This window comes from Phalacrocorax carbo, chromosome 25 (assembly GCF_963921805.1).
Source record: "Phalacrocorax carbo chromosome 25, bPhaCar2.1, whole genome shotgun sequence".
NCBI lineage: Eukaryota > Metazoa > Chordata > Aves > Suliformes > Phalacrocoracidae > Phalacrocorax > Phalacrocorax carbo.
This window is the reverse complement of record NC_087537.1, coordinates 1827425-1846826: the sequence shown is the minus strand read 5'-3', so window position 1 is coordinate 1846826 and position 19402 is coordinate 1827425. Positions and strand designations below refer to the sequence as shown.

At 49.3% G+C, this 19402-nt stretch overlaps 1 protein-coding gene across 4 annotated transcripts in view; it reads left to right on the top strand.

Moving 5' to 3' along the window:
- Positions 1-18746, top strand: part of CDK12 (cyclin dependent kinase 12) — a 30278-nt gene extending 11532 nt beyond the window's left edge. The window contains exons 3-15 of one of the 4 annotated variants that reach the window (XR_010376303.1): positions 1127-1303; positions 2827-2966; positions 3627-3797; positions 4624-4813; positions 5715-5771; positions 6303-6404; positions 7780-7857; positions 8353-8469; positions 9082-9213; positions 10010-10224; positions 12010-12462; positions 15027-16952; positions 17528-18746. Coding sequence is in view for 3 of the 4 variants with exons in the window: in XM_064473282.1 (XP_064329352.1) it covers positions 1127-1303; positions 2827-2966; positions 3627-3797; positions 4624-4813; positions 5715-5771; positions 6303-6404; positions 7780-7857; positions 8353-8469; positions 9082-9213; positions 10010-10224; positions 12010-12462; positions 15027-15715 (2521 nt within the window). In the remaining variant the exon portion in view is untranslated. Of the gene's footprint in view, positions 1-1126; positions 1304-2826; positions 2967-3626; positions 3798-4623; positions 4814-5714; positions 5772-6302; positions 6405-7779; positions 7858-8352; positions 8470-9081; positions 9214-10009; positions 10225-12009; positions 12463-13375; positions 13819-15026 lie in introns of those variants that run through there. The other 3 variants (XM_064473284.1, XM_064473282.1, XM_064473285.1) reach the window with 3 other exon arrangements.
- Positions 18747-19402: the final 656 nt, after the last annotated feature.

Sequence of the window (19402 nt, the reverse complement as noted above, 5' to 3'; positions counted from 1 at the left end):
GTGGGGCGAGCTCTGGCCCGTGCAGCTCTCCCACTTTTGGTGTTTCTAGGATATGTTCCGCTGGTAACGGAGCCCGTCAGCGGGTGCTTTCCTCAGAGGTCTAGGCTGGGCGACACGCGATTCATCCCGCAGCTGCGTGGTGACTTAGCAGTGGGATAAGATTGCTCCCCCATCTTTTACAGATGTCAGAGCTCAGTGCCAGAACAATATCCTCCTTCATCATGCTTATTTCTTAACTATATTTCACAAGAGATTTTCATGCAGATTAGGCAGCGTCTAATAAAAAATTGGGGAAATGGCCTACTTCCATCACTTCATTTATGCGCAGCTCTCTGTGCTGAAGCATTAGACCTGGCGGTGCTGACAAACAGCAAACCTCCTGCTGGCTGCCCTAAAAATGAACCTTGGAAGGTTGTTTGTATCTCTTGATCTTTTTCCTTTCCTGGTGAAGCGGAGATTTGCATGGGGAAGAATTCCTGACTCTTCAGATGTAGGAATCCTCCCTGCTGCATACATGAGAGAGAAATTAGGTTCTGCTTATGAGACTCTTACCAGTCTAAACCAAGCCTCTGATACCATTGATAACTTGGTTTTTTCTTTAAAAAAAAGTCAACTTTTGGTTTCTCAGCAGTATCCACAAGTTAGAGCTACATTTCAGTCCTTGCTAAGAAGTTAAAAGTTACTTATGTAGAGGTAATTCATCCTGGGTTTGTATTTAGTGGTCCTTAACAAATCATGCATTTAATTTCATTACGACAAATGGACTAAATAGAGGAAGTAAAGGTCTGAAAGTGGGTACTGGCTGATAACCTGAACTGTCTTACAGGAAACTCAGAATAACTACTTATTTGTGTAAATTGAGCAAGTTCTAGTTGCAGAGAGCTGTGTGTTTATTTGAAGACTGTGCGTTCAAACATAATGCTTTTCTCTCCTGGTTGTACTATCGTTGTAAAATTTAAGGATGGTTTGTTTTATACTTGGCTATGCTAATTTTGGCACTCAGACTTGGGCTCCTAACTTTAAGTTCTCAAATAGCAAGCTGTTGTCCTACAGTAGGCTTGTTTGTTTGTTTGTTAATTTGCTGTTAAGTCTGACTTTTGTATTGTATTAACTTTTCGGAGTTTAGTCCAAAAGAGATTCTTCCTCCAAAACCTGTGAAGAAAGATAGAGAGCAGAGACCACGACACTTACTCACGGACCTCCCGCTCCCTCCAGAGCTCCCTGGAGGGGATCCATCTCCTCCTGACTCCCCGGAACCAAAGGCAGCCACACCACCTCAGCAACCGTTCAAAAAGAGACCAAAGTAAGGCTGGCTTTCTTTTTTTTCCAACTTTGAGTTGTTAGGTTTTCTGTTTCTTCACACAGATGTCAGTCTGGGTTTTCAAAGCTCTAAGTTTCAGCGTACGCTGCAGCACTCCTAGAAGAGCTGACTGCGTGCCCTGTGCTCTGTGTGGAGATGGCACTGTTGAAAGTGTAGTCGTTTCTGAAATTGAATCTGGCAGCTGCTTTGCCAGCCCTCAGCAGCCTCCCCTCCGTTTATGGGATGGGGAGACCACTTAACGTGCACCCATTATAATATATTTAGCTCAGTTTTATAAATTCTTTGTCCCCAGACTCGTTTGAATGCTGTCTTTATTAAGGGAAGTGAAATGTGGAGAAAACAACTTCATATTTCTCTTTTTTTCTTATGGTATATTAACTTGTTTCCTGTGGGTTGTTTCATATTTGGACCACTCACAGCTGAAGGCCACTTGCCCCATCTGTTTGAGAGTTAACAGTACGGTAGTTCGGGAAGAAGAGGAGGTTGTGTAAATCGTGCACCAAACAGAGGCTCTGGTTCAGGCATTGCACTGAGGCTGCGACGGGTTCTGTTGTCTTTCCCTTTTGACCCTTTCAGTGGTAGGAACTGCTGGAGTGCGTCATATTCAATCTCCAGCCACATCTACCCTGAAAGCACTCCCATCTCTTGATTTAGCCTATAGCCTGCAGGCCAAAGAAACCTCCGGATGGGTATCCCTATATAAAGCTCGTGGTGCTTCTAGGAGTTGGTTATTCCAAACCAGAGACCTACACCTTTGCTTCATGCACGATTAAAGCATTAGTCACATGGCATGGTGTGTACACCTTCCCCGATAACAACATCTATGCAATTGTTTTGTGCACACAGAGCTAGCAGAGCTGTGTTTTAAATAAAAATCAAATGTGCAGTGTTTCTGGAAAAGACTCCAAATGCTGATTTTTATCCTACTGTAGCATAATTCTTCAGTATTTTTTAGATAAAGATACTGATTTGGTTCTCCTTCAAGCTACTCTCAGTTAAAAGCATATAATGAGATCTTTATAGAAATCTCTGTAGCTAACTGTGTGCCCCAGGTAGTCCATAGCGAAATGGTTCTGCTACCTCAAAGTCTGTAGAATTTAGGTGGCATAATATCCATTTTGCTTGTCTTCCCCACTCTTTGCACTCCTTATTTCCTGAGGAGGAACAAAGTATTGCTCGTTAGCTGTATGCAGCTGATAAATGCATAACTGAAGTGAAAAGATCTGATAGCGAGAGTGTTCTGGCAGGCACACTTTAGTGTCTGAATGAAATAAAAGGATAATATTCTTGTATAGCCGTGCCTGTATCTGGAGGAGTTGAGATGATATGGCATAATTCATTAAACTCTGCTGAATGCTCAGGTGCCAGGACTGTAAAGACAGGGCGCCTGGCCTTTGCTTTCTGTGTTTAGAGCGGAGCTTAAAGCAGTCGAATGGGCATTTGTTCGTGGGATGGTGGGTGAGGTGGAGCCCTCGGGTGTCTAACAGTCCTCTTCCCTCTTTCAGAATCTGTTGTCCTCGGTATGGGGAAAGGAGACAGACGGAAAGCGACTGGGGGAAGCGTTGCGTGGACAAGTTTGATATCATTGGGATTATTGGAGAAGGGACGTACGGGCAGGTGTACAAAGCCAAGGACAAGGATACAGGTAAGGGTATCAAGTGGCTTCAGGTCGACTCCGCTTCTTTAAGGCCTTGTTACTGTGGGTGTGCTTAAAACCCATTCCAGCATTAGCGGTGGTGCCAGTTAATGGCGAATACCTGTAGAACGAGAAATGGCTCCAGCCCTGGAATAAGCGTTTACATCAGATGTTTTCAAAACGGGCAAAAGAACAGAAGCTCTGAAATGCCGGTAACTGTGAGTTAGTGCCCAGCTGCCCTCTCCGCTTGTGAAACCACGTGCCCCGTGTGTATGGTTTGACACATGGGCAGACGGTCGTGGCGGGTAGAGCTGTGGCAGGCAGAGGTGCCAACCGAACCCCTGCTTTTCAGATGTGCCTCTGTCAGACTTAATTGTACTGGAGCTTGTGAAAAGGGCTGGAGTGGCTTCCGGGGTAAATTTAAGTTCACCTGTGTGACTTTGCTCTGAAGCAGATTAGGAGGAGCACTGGTGTCACTGGCTTGAGCTTTTGGTGTGGTAACTTCTGACAGAGCAATGTAACAAAAGTTAGTAGGGTGGTAACTAAAGCTGGCTCTGCAGTTTCTTGGTGGATGCTGGCTGTGTAGCTACTTTCAGCTTCCCCCTGGAAACCCACAGAGTTGTTGGCAGCGATGTGTGCAGAGGCTTTGACACTGGCTTGTTCCGGCAGGTGAATTGGTGGCTCTCAAGAAGGTGCGACTGGACAACGAAAAGGAAGGCTTCCCCATCACGGCCATCCGTGAGATCAAAATCCTTCGGCAGCTGATCCACCGCAGTGTTGTTAACATGAAGGAAATTGTCACGGACAAACAAGATGCACTGGATTTCAAGAAGGACAAAGGTAGTATTTGCTGCAGGGTGTGGTTTCAATCAGCCGAAGAGGTGGCGCAACCCCACTTGTTTATGCTTAGTGTAAAACTAAAAATCTAAACTCTGCTGGAGATTCTTTTTTGCATTCCTCCTTTATGCATAGTTCCAAGACATTTGGCATCTGGATTTGGCCTTACATCAGAGGATAGATTCCACTTAAAATGAGTTGTCGCACTGCAGAGCAGAGGTAGACATGGGCTTAAAAGGATGCGTTGCATTCCTGTAAAGCCACAAAAGAGCAGTCCTTAAAAAAGAAAAAAGGGCCATTACAGGGTCGCTTTTAACCCTGGTTAGTGGCAACAAACTTAATAATAGTACAAAAAGTTTTTCTGTCCTCTCTCACTGCAGAGGAAGGGTGTTCTAGCATCCCACTAGCTTTTGTTTGGGGCCTTCTCTTCCGTGAGAAAGAAGAGAACAACACAAACATTGGCTCAAGCCATGCAGAGCAGTAGTCTCCTGAACAAATTAGCTTGAAAGAAAGAACAAAACAGACAGGTGAACATGACCAGGATTTCAAAGAAATGTATTTTGGTGGCATATTTTTATTTCAGAAGTCGGCATGATGCATTAGAGGGGCTACTTAGTTGTTTTGGCTGCTTTTTTTTGTCCTCTTGAGGAAAAAAAATCTTCTAGGATGCTCAGTAAGCCCCAACTATCACAAGACCATGTTAAAGAAAACGCCGACAGAACATGCTCCAAAGTGCACAAAAATATTTCAACAATTGAATCTGCTTTCATTATTTTTTTCTTTGTCTCACCTCTTTTGTCTTAAATCATTTCTCTCTCTCTTACACCAGGTGCCTTTTACCTTGTGTTTGAGTACATGGACCATGACCTAATGGGGCTGCTAGAATCTGGCTTGGTACATTTCTCAGAGGACCATATCAAGTCTTTCATGAAACAGTTAATGGAGGGTCTGGATTACTGTCACAAAAAGAATTTCCTTCATCGAGATATCAAGTGCTCCAACATCTTATTGAACAACAGGTAACCTGGGAGCAGATACAGTTCTGTCCAAGCTCTTCCCTGCGCTCTCCCTGGGCTCTGCTGAGAGCACGCAGTTGCCTTCACCTGGAGGATGCCCAGGAACGGGAGGTGCTGATCCGCTCTAGGAGCACAACCCTGCACGTTTCCAGCAGTGGTGTGGTGGATGGTTGTAACTAAGCAGCGGCTTTCCTGGGTGCTGCTGCTGGCTGACGGCTCCTGCTGCCAGGGTGAACAGCCCTAACAACCTCCTACTTGCTGTTGGTAGCAGCCTCTGCACACGAGGCCCTCTGCTCACCCTTTTGTAGCTCCTTACGGCTAACTTTCTTTCATGTTGACTTGAAGTAAATGGGTCTCTGTGTATGCTTGGTCTCCATGGTATTTTGGCAAAAATGCTGTTTATTGGAAGTGCTTGTATGCAGAGAAACCGTTGAGGGTTAAGGCAGGGAGCAGCAGTTCTCCATGAATGCTCTCTCTTCTCTAGATAGCGATGTTTGGCAGTAAGGTAGTTAATCACAGAATACATAACAATTATTCACTTGCTGTGAATTCTCAAGGCTTTATCTGGATACCCATATGAAAACTTGGAGCCTGTGAGAATAATATTGCACATAATTGCATCTGCATGTCTGGATATCCATCTGAAAAGTTCCTCTGGGACACTGGTCTGTCGGGAAGGGTTTGTGATAGAGACGAGACTGAATTGTTTTTCTGTTTGTTTGCTTCTTTGAAGCACTAAATAGGGTTTGAAAAATTAAGACTGGAATATCCAAAAGTAATTAATTACTGCAAACATTGCTTTGTTAGGCCTTTCTACTACATGGGGGGACTTCCTTACTTTTTACTGCTTGCAGCATTTGAGCCTGGCTGAGATTCAAACCAGTGACTGTTTTTTGTCTTTCAGTGGGCAAATCAAACTTGCAGATTTTGGACTCGCCCGGCTCTACAGCTCAGAGGAGAGGTGAGGCACAGCAGGGCAGAGGAAGGGGGAAATGGTTTACGTAGGTGGGATGAGCTCCTTTTTTCTTCATGTCCACATAGTCCCTTCAGTTGGAAGCCCTGGCATTGCCTGAGAAATGATTTCCAGCATGGTGTAAGTGGTATAATGCAGCTCCAGCTGTCAGAAAAAATATACTCCTGGCTGGTATTAATAGCCTTTCATTAGACAAACCAGCTGATAAGGAAACAAAAACATTCTCTGCTTGCCGTGGACCACGTTTGGCTCTGACATCAGTTGAGATCAGTCGCTGTTCAGCCATGGCAGCCTGCTGCTGCCTGTTGCAGGTCAGGATTTTTCAGTCTTGGGTACCTACAGCTGTCTTGTGCACACAGGCAAACCTGTAAAACCTGTGATATCTCTTCAGCTTTATTTAACTCGGGCAGGTGCTGTGGAAGTCTAGGCACTTGAAACTCTGCAGCTTGGAACTAAAAATTACAGTTTAAGGGTTTCGTGGTTCTTGTCATCAGTTTATATTTCTCCCTTGCGTTCCAGCCGTCCATACACAAATAAAGTCATTACCTTATGGTATCGACCTCCAGAATTGCTGCTAGGTGAGGAGCGTTACACACCCGCCATAGATGTGTGGAGCTGTGGGTAAGTAGCTGGTTTGTGTCTTTTGTCCTGTTTGGGCTGTGAACATCAGCACAGAAATAGAACAGTTCTGATGGAAGGTAGTCTTCGATTTGTGCTAACTTCTGAAACAGTGTCTGTTCCAGCTAGGCAAAGTGTGCTGTGGTAGCGCAGGGATGCTTCCAAAGTCTGTGCTTTGAGGAAGTAGGTGTGTGTCACCTAACTAAAGCCATACCATTTAGTAAAAACTCTTAGAATGAGACTTCACTCAGTACTAACACATGAGAGCATAAAAGGTATCTATTCTCACTATTTAAAAACCAAACCAACCAACCTTAGGTAACGATGTACCACTGTCATCAGGAGGGGTGACAAGCTTACTCTGTGCTGGTCATAGCTTCAGCGGATGGTTTTAATGGCTTAATAGATATTGAGTTGTTCCTGTAACCTCTTCAAATTGCTCTGTCTGTCACCTATTTTTTTCCAGCTAAATCTAAGAAACATTTACTTTTAAAGTAGAGAATTCAGGTCTCTAGTAGCATAGAGAGCTTCCTGAACGGGAGGGGCCTGGGCAGATCAGCCACAAAGATGGAACATTTTCCAAGTGATTCAGAACCAGAGACTCAGATTCAGCGTTCAGAAGTGGTGCTGGGTTTCCCAAAGTCCATACTTCCTATTGTGCTATTCTCAGGTAAATTTTCGGCAGGGCTTAGTACGCAAAACAGCAAAGGTCTGTAAAAGTCAGGCCCTGATAATTACTTCTGGAACCTCCAGCCGTGAGGTCCAGTTGCTGTTCCGTGTCCTGTGCCAGATGAGCGGGGTTAGCCCCGTTCCAGCAGACCGGTGCCTGTATCAGACCACAGCTATATTTGGTACTGATTGTTATTCCTGTCAGAAGGCTTAAGGGTGGATGTTAAGGACTGAGTCAGACTTGTCCCCTCGCTCCTTCTCTTCTTTCCCTTCCAGCTGTACAAATGTTGTGTGCGCCTGCAAACGTGTGTGCGAGGCGATGCCTTGTGCTTGGCAGTGACAAGCAGTACGCTACTGGCAGCTGAGGGCAATTCGGGCCAGCAGATATTCCCCCAAATTGTGAAATAAAGTTGAAAAGATAAACGGCCTGAATCTCTTTCTCTTGTGCTATTGACACATCCTCCTTTCCCTGCGAAGAGTTAAAGCGTGAAGCCTGTCCCATGTTAACCAGCCTACCAGTGAAGGGTATTTCCCAGCTGCATAGAATTGGTGACTCTGTACACATAGGTTAGTTTGTCAGTTCTCAACTACAAGCCCTGATGCAAATAACTCTCCTCAGGCAAACCTGCTCCTGAACAGAAATGCTGCAGTGTTCAAACGATCATCCCAAGGGTTTGCTGTCATGACCTCTTGCTTTTCCTCTTTCCAGCTGTATCCTCGGGGAACTGTTTACAAAGAAGCCTATTTTTCAAGCCAATCTGGAACTGGCTCAGCTTGAATTAATCAGGTAAAGCATTGCACATGCATGCCTATGAGAAGAGGTACTGCAGAAACCGCTCATGCACACAGTCTCTGTGTTATGAGAGCCCTCTTTTCTCTAACCTGCCTGCAAAATAGGACCAGCAAATGACTGTAACTGCAAATGTGACTAGTTAGGCATTCAGGTGTCCCTGCCTGCCATCAAGCGTGTAGCTGCTAATGTATGCACCCGCAGTAAACTTTGCTGTTGGTAGTTGAGTGCAAAAATCGTGAACTTAAATTACATCTCACACTGAAAAAATCCATTGTGTTGGATGGTCTATAAACTCAAGGTAAGCATTTTTCCTCTTCCTGATACCCCCTCTTTAACCTGAGGGTTGTCCAATCTCCATTGAAGTGTGCCCAGGCCTAGGTGGTTGGTACAGTAAGTTGCTCAGAAAGGAACCGTTTTCACTCGGGTTGGTGACTTCTCCTCGTAGCTGCGTTCCACCTGCTGATAGTACTCTGCTTTTCTGGTTCTCAGCCGGCTCTGTGGGAGCCCCTGTCCAGCGGTGTGGCCAGATGTCATCAAGTTGCCCTACTTCAACACTATGAAACCGAAGAAGCAATACCGAAGGCGCCTGCGTGAGGAGTTCTCCTTGTGAGTTTTGTTAGAGGAGAGGATAAGTGGCTGCGTGGGGGTTGTGGCCTTCTGTTACGTTGTGCGACTCATCTGCTGTCCTTCTGGTTCTGGCGTATCTGGCAGGATAAAGCAGTGTTGCCCCTTCTCGCCTTCTGCCCTCGGGCAGCCCTTTCCAGGAGGGCTTTTCCTATCTGAGGAAGGCTGGAAGGGGGTCACTGTCCCTTTTCTAAATATCTGATCTGCCACAGGTGCCTGCCGGAGGGGTTCCCTGCCTCTGTGCGCTCGTGACACTTCTAGCTAGGGTCTGCACCTGGAGAGCACACTTGACAGCATGCTGTTCTCACAGTGCTGGGGCTGTCTGACTTGAGACGTGCTCTCTGGGGGGAGAGCATAACTGCATGATAATCCTGTGGCATTTGTAGCAGAGTTACTCTTCATAAATGGCAAGAATTAAACTGAAAATATCTCATATCTGATGCCTGTTCTGTTGATGTCTTTGAGCCGCTGCATCACATAATAATAAATTTTGACTGCATGGATTTCTCCTGGCCTGAGGTGTCTCCGAAATTGGCCTTCTCCCCTCTTCAGAACAACCCCTTAACCCAACCGTCTTTCCAACTCTCTCCGCAGCATTCCTTCGTCTGCTCTCGACCTGCTGGACCACATGCTGACGCTGGACCCTGGCAAGCGCTGCACGGCAGAACAGGCCCTGCAGAGTGACTTCCTTAAGGATGTTGACCTCAGCAAAATGGCACCTCCAGAGTAAGTTCCAGCTGGCATCCTCCACTGCAGCGGGCTCTCTGCTAATGAGCTTTGGGAAGGAGCCACTGGCTTGGCCTTGGGTTTTTTTCAGTCAGAATTAAGTTATAATTTCTGGGTTCTTTTCTTGACTCTGCCCTTGTGTTTTGCCATATAGCTGAGCAAATAACTCTTCACGTGCTGTTGGTTTACTGCCTGATAACAGGCTGGTTTTTAAAGCTCAGCTTAATGCTTGTAAGGTGCTCTAAAACTCTGTTGGAAGATATGCAAGACTGGCATGTAGCATATCCCTGTCCTCTGTGCCATGGAGAACTGGCCAGGCCTTGTTTATGCAGCTTGTTAATTGACTAGAAGAGTGGCTGTCGAGCAGTGTCACGCTGCAGCTCTTGTCTCCTACTCCAGTCAAGCAAATTGTAAAACTCTGCTCTAGCTGCTTTATGTGCAAGTGTGGCAGTAGCTTTTGAGATTTCCTGTTTGCTTCAGAGTTGCTGAAGGAGGCTGCTTTCTTAAAGCCACCAGACTATCAAAGCTTGGCAGACTGGCACTTATTGCGGCTTGCGTGCATTGTAGCTAACCCAGTCCATTCAGGGGTGAGATCCCAGTGCAAATGAAGCGATTCATATGCAATTATGCTGCCTTTCCTGGTTCTAGAACTTGCCCCTTCTTGGTTTAATAGCATGGTTGCACCCAGAGGAACATCTGTGCCTCTCTCATGGCACTAATAACTTTCTGTGGTCTCTGAGGATTAAACAGGTTTTCTTGCTGTGTTTCTTAACCGCTAAGTGTTGCTCTCTTCCAGCCTTCCGCACTGGCAGGATTGCCATGAGCTGTGGAGCAAGAAACGCCGACGGCAGCGGCAAAGCGGGATTGCAGTGGAGGAGCCACCGTTATCAAAAGTTTCTCGGAAAGAAACTACCTCTGTTACAAGCACAGACACTGTCAAAAACAACAGCAGTCCTGTGCACCCACAGCCTGCCCAGCTCAAAACAGAGTCTGGTGCTGGAGACACAGTAGGTCAGTGCCCAGTCTGGTCTGTAAAAGGCTCCTCCTGATATGTTACCTCTCTGGGCTGGGTGTGGGAGGCGTATGTCTATTTTCAAGCCGGTCTGGTTCTTTCACCACCCTTTCTACAGAGAAGACATTCCAGAATCTTCCTTCCCTGATGGTTTTTTGGTTTGTTTTTTTTTCCTTTCCCCCACCTCTGCTGTGAAAACTGTTGGCTGCAGAGCGTTCTGGCTGGTCTTCAGAAGTCACTCGCTGCTGAGCTGACTATGAATTTGTTCTACGAGTTATATTATTGGTTCTGAACTGTGCTTTCACGGAGAATGATGAAAGGAGTCATTGAGTCACTTAAGCCAGCGAAGTAACAGATAATAGGCTGGTACAGCCGTGTAAAGGGTGTGCAAATGAGCTGAAGTTTGATCTTGTTGATCAAGCTAAATAAAGATTAGGCATGGGATGTAACAGACTAGTGGCTGCTGGGCAAAAGTGTACGTTATTGCACTTGGCTTGTGGAAAAGATCACTTGGTCATAAAACTTGCAGGACCAGGACTTGTGCGCTGTTTCCCAAGCTGCGACCAACCTTCCTGCGTCTAGAAAATAGTTGGAGGGGAGGCATTTTGATTCCTGGGAATGTAGAGATACACAAAGCTGCTCAGACCATGCTGATTGTTCTGTAGAAGCCTTATAAAAACCCAGATATGGGCTGAAGATTCCTTTGTGTCAAACCTTGTACTGACAAGTAACAAGGAAGACAGTTCTTGCTCCAGGGAATGCACAATCCATGTGTTCAATGAAAGATGGCAGATGGACAAAAGGTGGTGGTTGGATTAACAAACAGCTGAGAAAAGTGAGTGTCACGTTCTTAGTTGCCTGCCAGCAAAGGGGAGCTTGATTTTAAGCTTCTAAAACCAAACCTTCGCACCCTTCTTCCCAGAAAGTCTGACTTACAAAGTCAGCGTCAGTGTGAAGGGACACCCTCGTCACTTGTCACTCAGGAGGCTGTGCTCCAGCATGGTGCAAAGGGAGGTGATGCCGCCCAAGGGTTGTATTTTAGCCTAACCTGGATACTTGCAGGTCAGGACAGAGTCCTCTGATCCCAGGCCAGCTTTCAGCAAGGAATTGCCTTCTGCTTGACCTAATTTCTTTTGCTGTGTCAGTGAAACACACCCTTCCTCCATCCCAAGCAGCAGCTTCGCTCCATCCCGGGAAACCTGCTTTCCAGTGCAGGAGGGAGCGCTTTCCATCTGTGGAGACCTTGGGAGGGGCTGAGCTGCTGCCAGACTTGCCGCTCTGATTACCACTGAAGTGGGCTAAGGGTTTCCAGCCTTCGTCACAGGTCCTCAGACTCGCCACCGTAACTGGTGGTGTAGCTGCTCACCAGTCTGATTCCTGGGATGCCCCCGGTTAGCTAACCGAGGACCGGGGAGGTTTGGCTCAGCTGAGCTGATTGTTAACAAGCAGTTACGTTGGTAGGTTTGAGGGGGCAGCGAAGAAGCTTCCCTCTCTGGCTAGCAGAGCCGTTCCCAGCTGTAGCCTTGGGTGAGTGCAGTGTGTGCGCGGTACCACGGGGTGCTGCTGCAGCGCTGTTCAGAGCTGATCGCAGTCTGGAGGGGGCAAGCTGATGGTGGAAATCTGAGCAAACTATCCTGGAATCCTCCTCCTGGAGCCTCCGTGCCTTCCCCCGGCCCGGGGATGTGGAGATGAGGTGTTCATTGGTACGCGCAGTGTCACGATTACAAACCAGTGTGATGTAGCTTTGCCTAACCTTCCTGTGATGCTTCTTGTGTCTCCTGCAGGCCTTGGAGAAATCACCCAGCAGCTGAATCAGAGTGAACTAGCTGTTTTACTGAACTTGCTGCAGAGCCAGACTGATCTGAGTGTCCCACAGATGGCCCAGCTGTTGAACGTACACTCTAACCCAGAGATGCAGCAACAGCTGGAGGCTCTCAACCAGTCCATCAACGCTCTGACAGAAGCCACAACTCAGCAGCACGAGTCTCAGGCGGCGGCGGCAGCAACAGAGGAAGCCATAGAAGAGCCACCCGTGGAGGCCCAGCTACCAGAGGAGCAGGCGACTCCAGAAACAGCCAGCGCTCAGGGAGATATGCAGAACGTGCTGGCCGTTCTGCTGAGTCAGCTGATGAAGAGCCAGGAGCCTGTTGTAACCCTGGAGGAGAGCAACGGGGAGAAGAGCAGCGAGCAACGGGGGCCAAGGAAAACCCCTACAATGCATCCGGAGGAAAGTACAGGTAAATAATCACGACCGTTCCTTGTGCATCGTGGATGCCACGCACTTGTTCAAGCAATTAAAGTATTCCATATGAGTGCCTCTAGTTTAACCGTGGCCAGGAGGAACCGAGACGTTTGAGTGTTGTGACATTGTGACAGAGGGAGGCCAGGGGTGTGGGTGGGAGGAGGAAAGGTGCTGGGTGCTAGAATGTGGTCAAGCCTCAGATTTCAAGACTGAGAAAGACACTGACCCACTCCCTGCGGTAAGTGCTGGACTGCTTAGGAGGTTTTAACAACCGTAAAAAGCCAAAACACGAAAATACTTACTCTGCTTCGCATCTCCAAAGCATATAAAATCCATTAGTGCTCCACTGTGAATGGGTCAGTGAAGATAAAAAGGTTTGGGTTTTGCCCAAAAATGGAAGGGAAACTTGGAGGCTCAGTTCTTCCTCTAATACCCCTAGTAATCACTTTTCACAGTCAGGTAGATTTTTTGCACAGGATGGTGGATCTCTGCAGGTTTGCCCATCTTATGGTTTGTCCCAACAATCTTTTCCACCATTCCCTTCCAGCCCTCTCAAAAAAGAAAAAACAAAAACAAAACCAAAAAAAAACCCAATGTGCAGAGATGATTTTTAAAGTACGAGCGAGCTGAAATACTGGAGAGTGCTGGAAGGGAGGGATAGTGGCAGTTGTGTACATCAGAAACTTGTGCATCCAGCTTCGGTCTGCCTGGTTATATGTAGAGTTGACTCTTACAAGTCCTGAAATTCAGTGCCTTCAGAAGTGGAGCCAAACGTCTGGTTCTTGTAGAGCAAGTAAGAGGCATGTTTAAAAGACCTGACTGTATCAGTGAACTCTTGGATTTCCTTTTCAAAGGTGGGTGTAAATGTCTCCATGTCTTCTGTTTCTGTTGATTTTTTGAATTATTAGCAACATCCTGTGACGACCTCACCAAATTCTAGAAGCGCCTCCTGAGTATGTCTCAGACTCTCCGGGGAGCCTCTTTTGGCCCGATACACAACTCCTCTGCAATGTAGCTGAACGTGCTGTGTTCTCGTGCCTTCAACACACCCGCCCACCACAAGCCAGTTGTGATCGTGCATTTTTTTCCTTTTTTTTTTTTTTGCCCTAGTACTGGAAGATAACTAGGTTATTGTAGAGCAGATTCAATCAAATAACATTGTTCTCTGTTTATAATTATTTTAAATGATATGCTGTCCCCAAATCAGCTTGGCTTTAAAATTACCTGAAGATTGTTTTCTGGATTTAAATACAATCTAGTTTTAAAGTGGACTGACTGACTGATATGGGTGGAGGGGTGGTCCTGGAAGACTACTGGTTTTCACAATAAAGTTTGACCTTTTTAATAACCAGTTTTGCAAATGATTTGAGGATCTGATTCAAACAAGGTGTTCGTGGCCTCTTACGTCATCGCCAGTAATAACTTTAATCACCGTCTAGCCGACGCTTTTGTCGATGAACGAGATCGAGTCAGTGCAGTTGTGTTGCTCTGCAGGAGTCAGGACTGGTTTTGTGAGCGAAGTCGGCACCGGGAGCAGCGCGCGTCCTTCGGGAAGCTGCGTCCTCCCCTCTGCAGTGTCGCTGCCTTAGCAGGGGGAGGGCCCGAGCTCCCCTCTTGCCTTTCCCACCACCTAACCAGGCTGCTTTGTTCTTCCTGCTGCCTCAAAAAGCAGTAATACAAAGTAGTAAGAGCCTGGTGATGGTGTGGGTGTGTGAAGGCTGCTTTTGTCCTCGCTAGGAGGGGTCCTTTGAAACAGAAATCCTTGTGACTCTAGGTCTGATTTGGGCGGGGGGGCTGGGGGAGAAGGGGTGGGGGCGGGGAGGGGTGGGGGGCAAAATCACTTCCTCATGCTCCAGCACAGTCTGTACGTTGCACGCAAATATTTGTGGATTGAGGTTGTTTTGGACTGTACGCTGGAAACGTACTTCGTAAAAAGGTCATAAACCAGGCGAAGCAGGGCCGGCTCTGGTAAGAAGCAAAGAGGGGGACAGGAGAGGGTGTACCCACTCCCTTCGGGCTGCTGCGGGTGCAGTCGGGATCTGGAACGTGGGGGGGTTGGGGTTTGCGTGGTTGGTTTGTTTGTTGTTTTTTTTCTCTCTAAACCAATACCTCAGGGCCACGCTCCATCAGCACGCAGCCGCCCGGCTGCCGGCAAGCCTGGTACCGGTGCAGCGAGGCACGGCGTCCCTCCGGCGGGAGACCCCCGCTTTTGGGGAACACGCGGTGTCGCGTGGCTCCACATCTGCCTCCCGCTCGGCGTTAGCCTTTGATCCGAGGGCGGGAATTCCCTCCACGGGTGCCCATGCGTTGGGACAGCTGTTGCCGGCTAGGTGGGAGCGTGGGGGGACGGGGTGAGTACGGGGAAAACGTTAATGAACACCTGCATTGGTCTTGCAGCGAATGCCAGCTTTTAAAACTCTCCGCCTCTTCTCCAGCGCATCCTGGAGAGCGGGCTGTCTCAGTAGGCTGTTTAGGTTTCTTTTTTTTTCATACAAATGTATTTATATCTGTTCGCGTGATGTTTTAAGATGGTGTTAAAAAGAAGTAACCCTTCCACAGCATGTCCTCCTCGCATTCTCCCACCAGAGAAGAGACCCCCCGAGCCCCCCGGACCGCCACCGCCGCCGCCTCTGTCCGAAGGCGATCTCTCCAGCGCAGCCCAAGAGTTGAACCCGGCCGTGACGGCTGCGCTGCTGCAGCTCTTTTCCCAGCAAGAAGCGGAGTCGCTCGGCCACGCGACGCACGAACACCAAGCCTCGAGAGCCGCGGACTATGGCAGGTCCCACTCCTCCAGGACTTACAGCACCGAGGGCTCAGAGGGGGGATTTGGTGCCGAGGAGCTGAATTCGGGCCAGACGCTACTAGAACCCTCTGCGCAGCCTCTGGGGAAAAGCAGGACCTTCTTGGGCTCCGTGAGCCACCTTGGGGAGACGAGTAATTACCAGGGCACAGGATCTGTCCAGTTTCCAGGGGACCAGGACCTCCGCTTCGCCAGAGTCCCCGTCGCCATACACTCGGTCGGGCAATCTTTCACGAAAGCCGAGGGGAGCAACAACACGCTGGTACATCCAGAGGCCAAAATACAAAACTACGGCGAGCTGGGAGCGGGGAGCGCCGGTTCCAGCGGGGCAGGAACAGGTCACAGCTGGGGTGCCCCGACCCAAGCGACTTCTTCTTACGGGAAGGCGTACCGTGGGCCTGGCAGAGTGCCTCCGCGGGGCGGACGGGGGAGAGGGGTTCCGTACTGAGCGCTGCGCCTTTCGCGCCGGTCCTCCCCTCCCTCGCCTCTCCACCTTTAGCGACATGACTTTTTTGTTTTTTTGTTTTGTTTTGTGGTTTGTTTTTTTTTTTGCCAGAGCAAGGTCTTGTCCGCATTTCAGCTGCTGCAAAGCTCCCTGTTGTATTCCATGCTAAGGCTGCGAGCGGGCGCCCCGTGACTTTACTGTAGGGTCCCCGCTCGGGTGCCTCGCTGGCCAAAACCTCTCGCGCTTGGTTAGTGACAAAAAAAAACCCACAAAAAAAAAAAAAACCCCAACCCCTACCCCAAAGAGTGGTGAGGTTTCTGCCCTGAGCCGGGGTGGGGTGGGGGGGTTGGGAATTGTTTAAAATTAAGGGGAATGAAACAAACCCAACCACGTGGGAAGAAGGAAATAAAAAAAGAAATGTTTCACAAGCTGGAGGCAGGCGCTTCGCGGCGGGGGAAGCGCCGGGTGCTGTTCAGGTAGGGCTGCGGGAGAGTCGGGTTCCCAAAGCAATTTCTTTAGGTTTGGTTGTTGGTTTTTTTTTAACCCCACTCCCCTTTAAAAAAAATAAAAATTAAAAAAAAGAAAGAAATGGGAATATAGTGATGGATCCCTTGTCCCGGCTGTGGCGACCCAGGACGTGGCACTGGCCGGTATCAGCCTGTCTGTGGGCAGAAAGCGATGTCAAAGCGTCCGGCCGCCCCCTCCGGCCCCGCGCCCTGCCCGGGCGGCTCCGGGCCCAGGTCCTGGCTCTTGCCCGGAGCCTGAGCAAATTGGCTTTTGTGAAGGGTCTCTTTGGGTTTCGTGTCTCTCCCGCCGTAACTTTGCAGTGGGAATAGTCTTTTTTATTTCTTTTTTTTTTTTTTTCCCCCAAGAGCCGAAGCGAACACCTCACTTAGAAATACGTACTTCTTTGTAATTCGTAACTTCCAAAACACTTTAAGAATTAAAGAAAAAAGGAGGAAAAAGAACCCAAACCCAACCTCCGGTGGGGAATTGCCACCAGGTCGGAGCGTCTTTCGTCCCCGGCAGCCTTCTGGGCTGGCGGTGCGTGTCCCGACGGGCTCGGTCGGGCTCCCCAGCCGCACTACGCTGCGGCGTCCCAGGTGTTAATGTATCATTTCTATAAGCATATATATTTTTGTTGTTGTCGAGGAAGTATTTACGATGAATTTTCTCCTCCCGCAGAAAGTTGCGATGTTGTCCATTTCAATGAGACTTAAAAGAGATGAATAAAACAAAGGTACATATTTATGAGCTTTTTTTTCCGAGTAGGCCTTTCCTATGGAAAACGTACGGTGGTTCTTTGGATTTTTTTAGAGACGAGTGTTCTGAAGTGTTAAACGGGTGGGAGCCCGGGGGGCGAGAGACCTTCTTGCTACTACCAGGATTTGATTTAATTTCTTTTTATACAGCGAGATAAATTTAAAAAGAAATAATAACAAAAAATAAAAGCACCTGACTAGGCGGTGCTTCTCGAACTGGGGAAAAGCTGCCTTACGCAGCCAGAGCCGCGGCTGCACCCGGCAGCTTTGCCGCGGGAGGAAGGAGGGGAGAGGGAATAAATACATATACACACACAGAGCGGTGGTAACGTGCGAGGCCCCAGCTCTGGTAGCGCTGAGTCAGCACCGAGGAGCGACACCCTTTGCGAAATTCCAAGTGTAAATTTGGTTGGGTTTTGGTTTTTGGTTTTAATTGTGCAGGAGGGGGAAAAAAAAGGCGGCGTTCTGTAAGAGGGAGAGTGCACTAAATAAACCAGTCGCCTCTTGAGGGGTGTTTTAATTTCTATATATTCTTTTTCTTCCCACCGTGCAGCCGCCAGCTCTGGTCCGTGGTGGAGCTTTTGTTGCTGTTGTTCTGGCTGTTCTTCCTGAACCCATCCAATTTGGAAGGGAAAGTCGTGTTCCAGTGCTGAATCCTCTTAGGAAGCCGATGCCCGTTTATTGTCTTTCCAAATTGGCAGATCCCCAGGAAAGGCTGCCGAGGAGCCGAGCGGTCCCTACGCCACCGCCGCAAGCCTGGCCTTCTCGCAGGCTCTGCCTGCTCCGCGGAGCCGGTGCCCCCCCAGCCTCGGGCTCCCGGCCGTAGGCGCAGTTTAGGGAGGCCTGTCCCAGTTTTTGCAACAGCAGAGCCGGTGCCGGTGCTGCCGGCTCCCTCCGGTGCTGCCGGCCCCGCGGGGACGCTTCTCTGGCACCGGTTCGTTTTGCAGCAGGGGCTGAAAATGCGCTGAGGACCTCAGAGGTGACAGCGACTGCGAGGGTGGGCTCCTGCCCCTCTGTCCCACCTCGAGCAAGAGACAGACAGGCTTCTGTCCCTTGCTCGGGGGCCTGTGCCGACTGTCCCCGCAGGGCCGGGAGGTGCCGGGGGGAAGGTGGTTTTCACCGTTCCCTCGTCCGTGCCCGCTGACCACCCGGGGGGGTTGGGCAGAGCCCCAGCGCTGCCAGGGGCCGGCGCTCCCTCTCCAGTGGCTTTTCTTGACTGGTCCCAGTAAAAGGCTGTCAATCCCTGCAAGGATGAAGAGCGCACGCGGGGGCCAGGGGGACCCAGCCTGGCCCTGGTCACAGGGCTGGGGGGCCCTTCCAGCCCCTCCCCACCCTCCCAGCAGCTCCTCTTCTTTTTTTTTTTTTGGTGGTTTTGTTTTGTTTTGTTTTTTTTAAGGGTCTGTGCAAAGAAGACAAAAGGATTTACTGGGGCGGGGCGGGGGGGAGAAACTGTGCATTACAAGGATTTAAAATGTGGTGCAGGTTACAGACAAGTCATTAGATGGCAATTCGCCCCTCCTTTCTTCCTCCACACAGATCGGTTTTGGGTTTAATGCCAATGTCTAACACGCTGTAGCCAGTTACCCGGCAGAGAAGCGTCTGGTAAGGCTCTCGCTGTACCTCTCCTGAGTTTCGTTTTGAGACTGAGCGCGCCTATTTTTGGTTGTACCTTTGTCTCTGTACAGATATTTTGTAATATATTAAATTTTTTCTTTTCAGTTTATAAAAATGGAAAGTGGAGATTGGAAAATTAAATATTTCCTGTTACTGTATTGCCTTTTGCTCCGTTGCACTGAATCACCGCACTGCTTGCTGTAGCCTTCGCAGATTACACGGGAACTGTGTTTTCCTTTAAAAGCCCTTTTTCCCCTCGTCCTGCCCTCCGCGGCGCCGTGGCCTGGCGCTCGGCGGTGCCGGTAAGCAAGCTTGGCGCCGGTGCCGGGCCGGCAAGGGCGGCTGGGACTGGGCATCGCCAGCCCTCTGCCCTGCGAGGCCGCAACTGCCTGTCAGCCCCCGGATTCGACTCTGCTAATGAAGAGCAGGGCCAAGCCCTCGTTACCCGCTCGGGTGCCACCGGGCTCTGATGGGTGCTGGTGTCCGGCACCGCACACTGGAGCTGGGGCTTCCCTTGCGGTGGGAGGAGGCAGGACGAAAGCTGGATCCGAAGCGAAGCCAGGAGAGGAGACGGCGCCGTGGGGGTCGGAAAGGGAAGAGATGGCACTTATGGTTTCTCTCCAAACCTTCCCCCAGCTCCCGGCAGCCCCCTGGGCTCTGGAGAGGCCCCCGGGGTGCCTTGGGGGACGGATTCTGCTCCAGCCCTGAGCCGGGAGGGCATGGGCAGGGAGCCATGGGCAAGGCGGAGGGTCTGTGTCCTCCATCTCCCTTCCTTGGGTGTTTCTCCACACTGGTCCCAGCTCCCAGGAGGGCT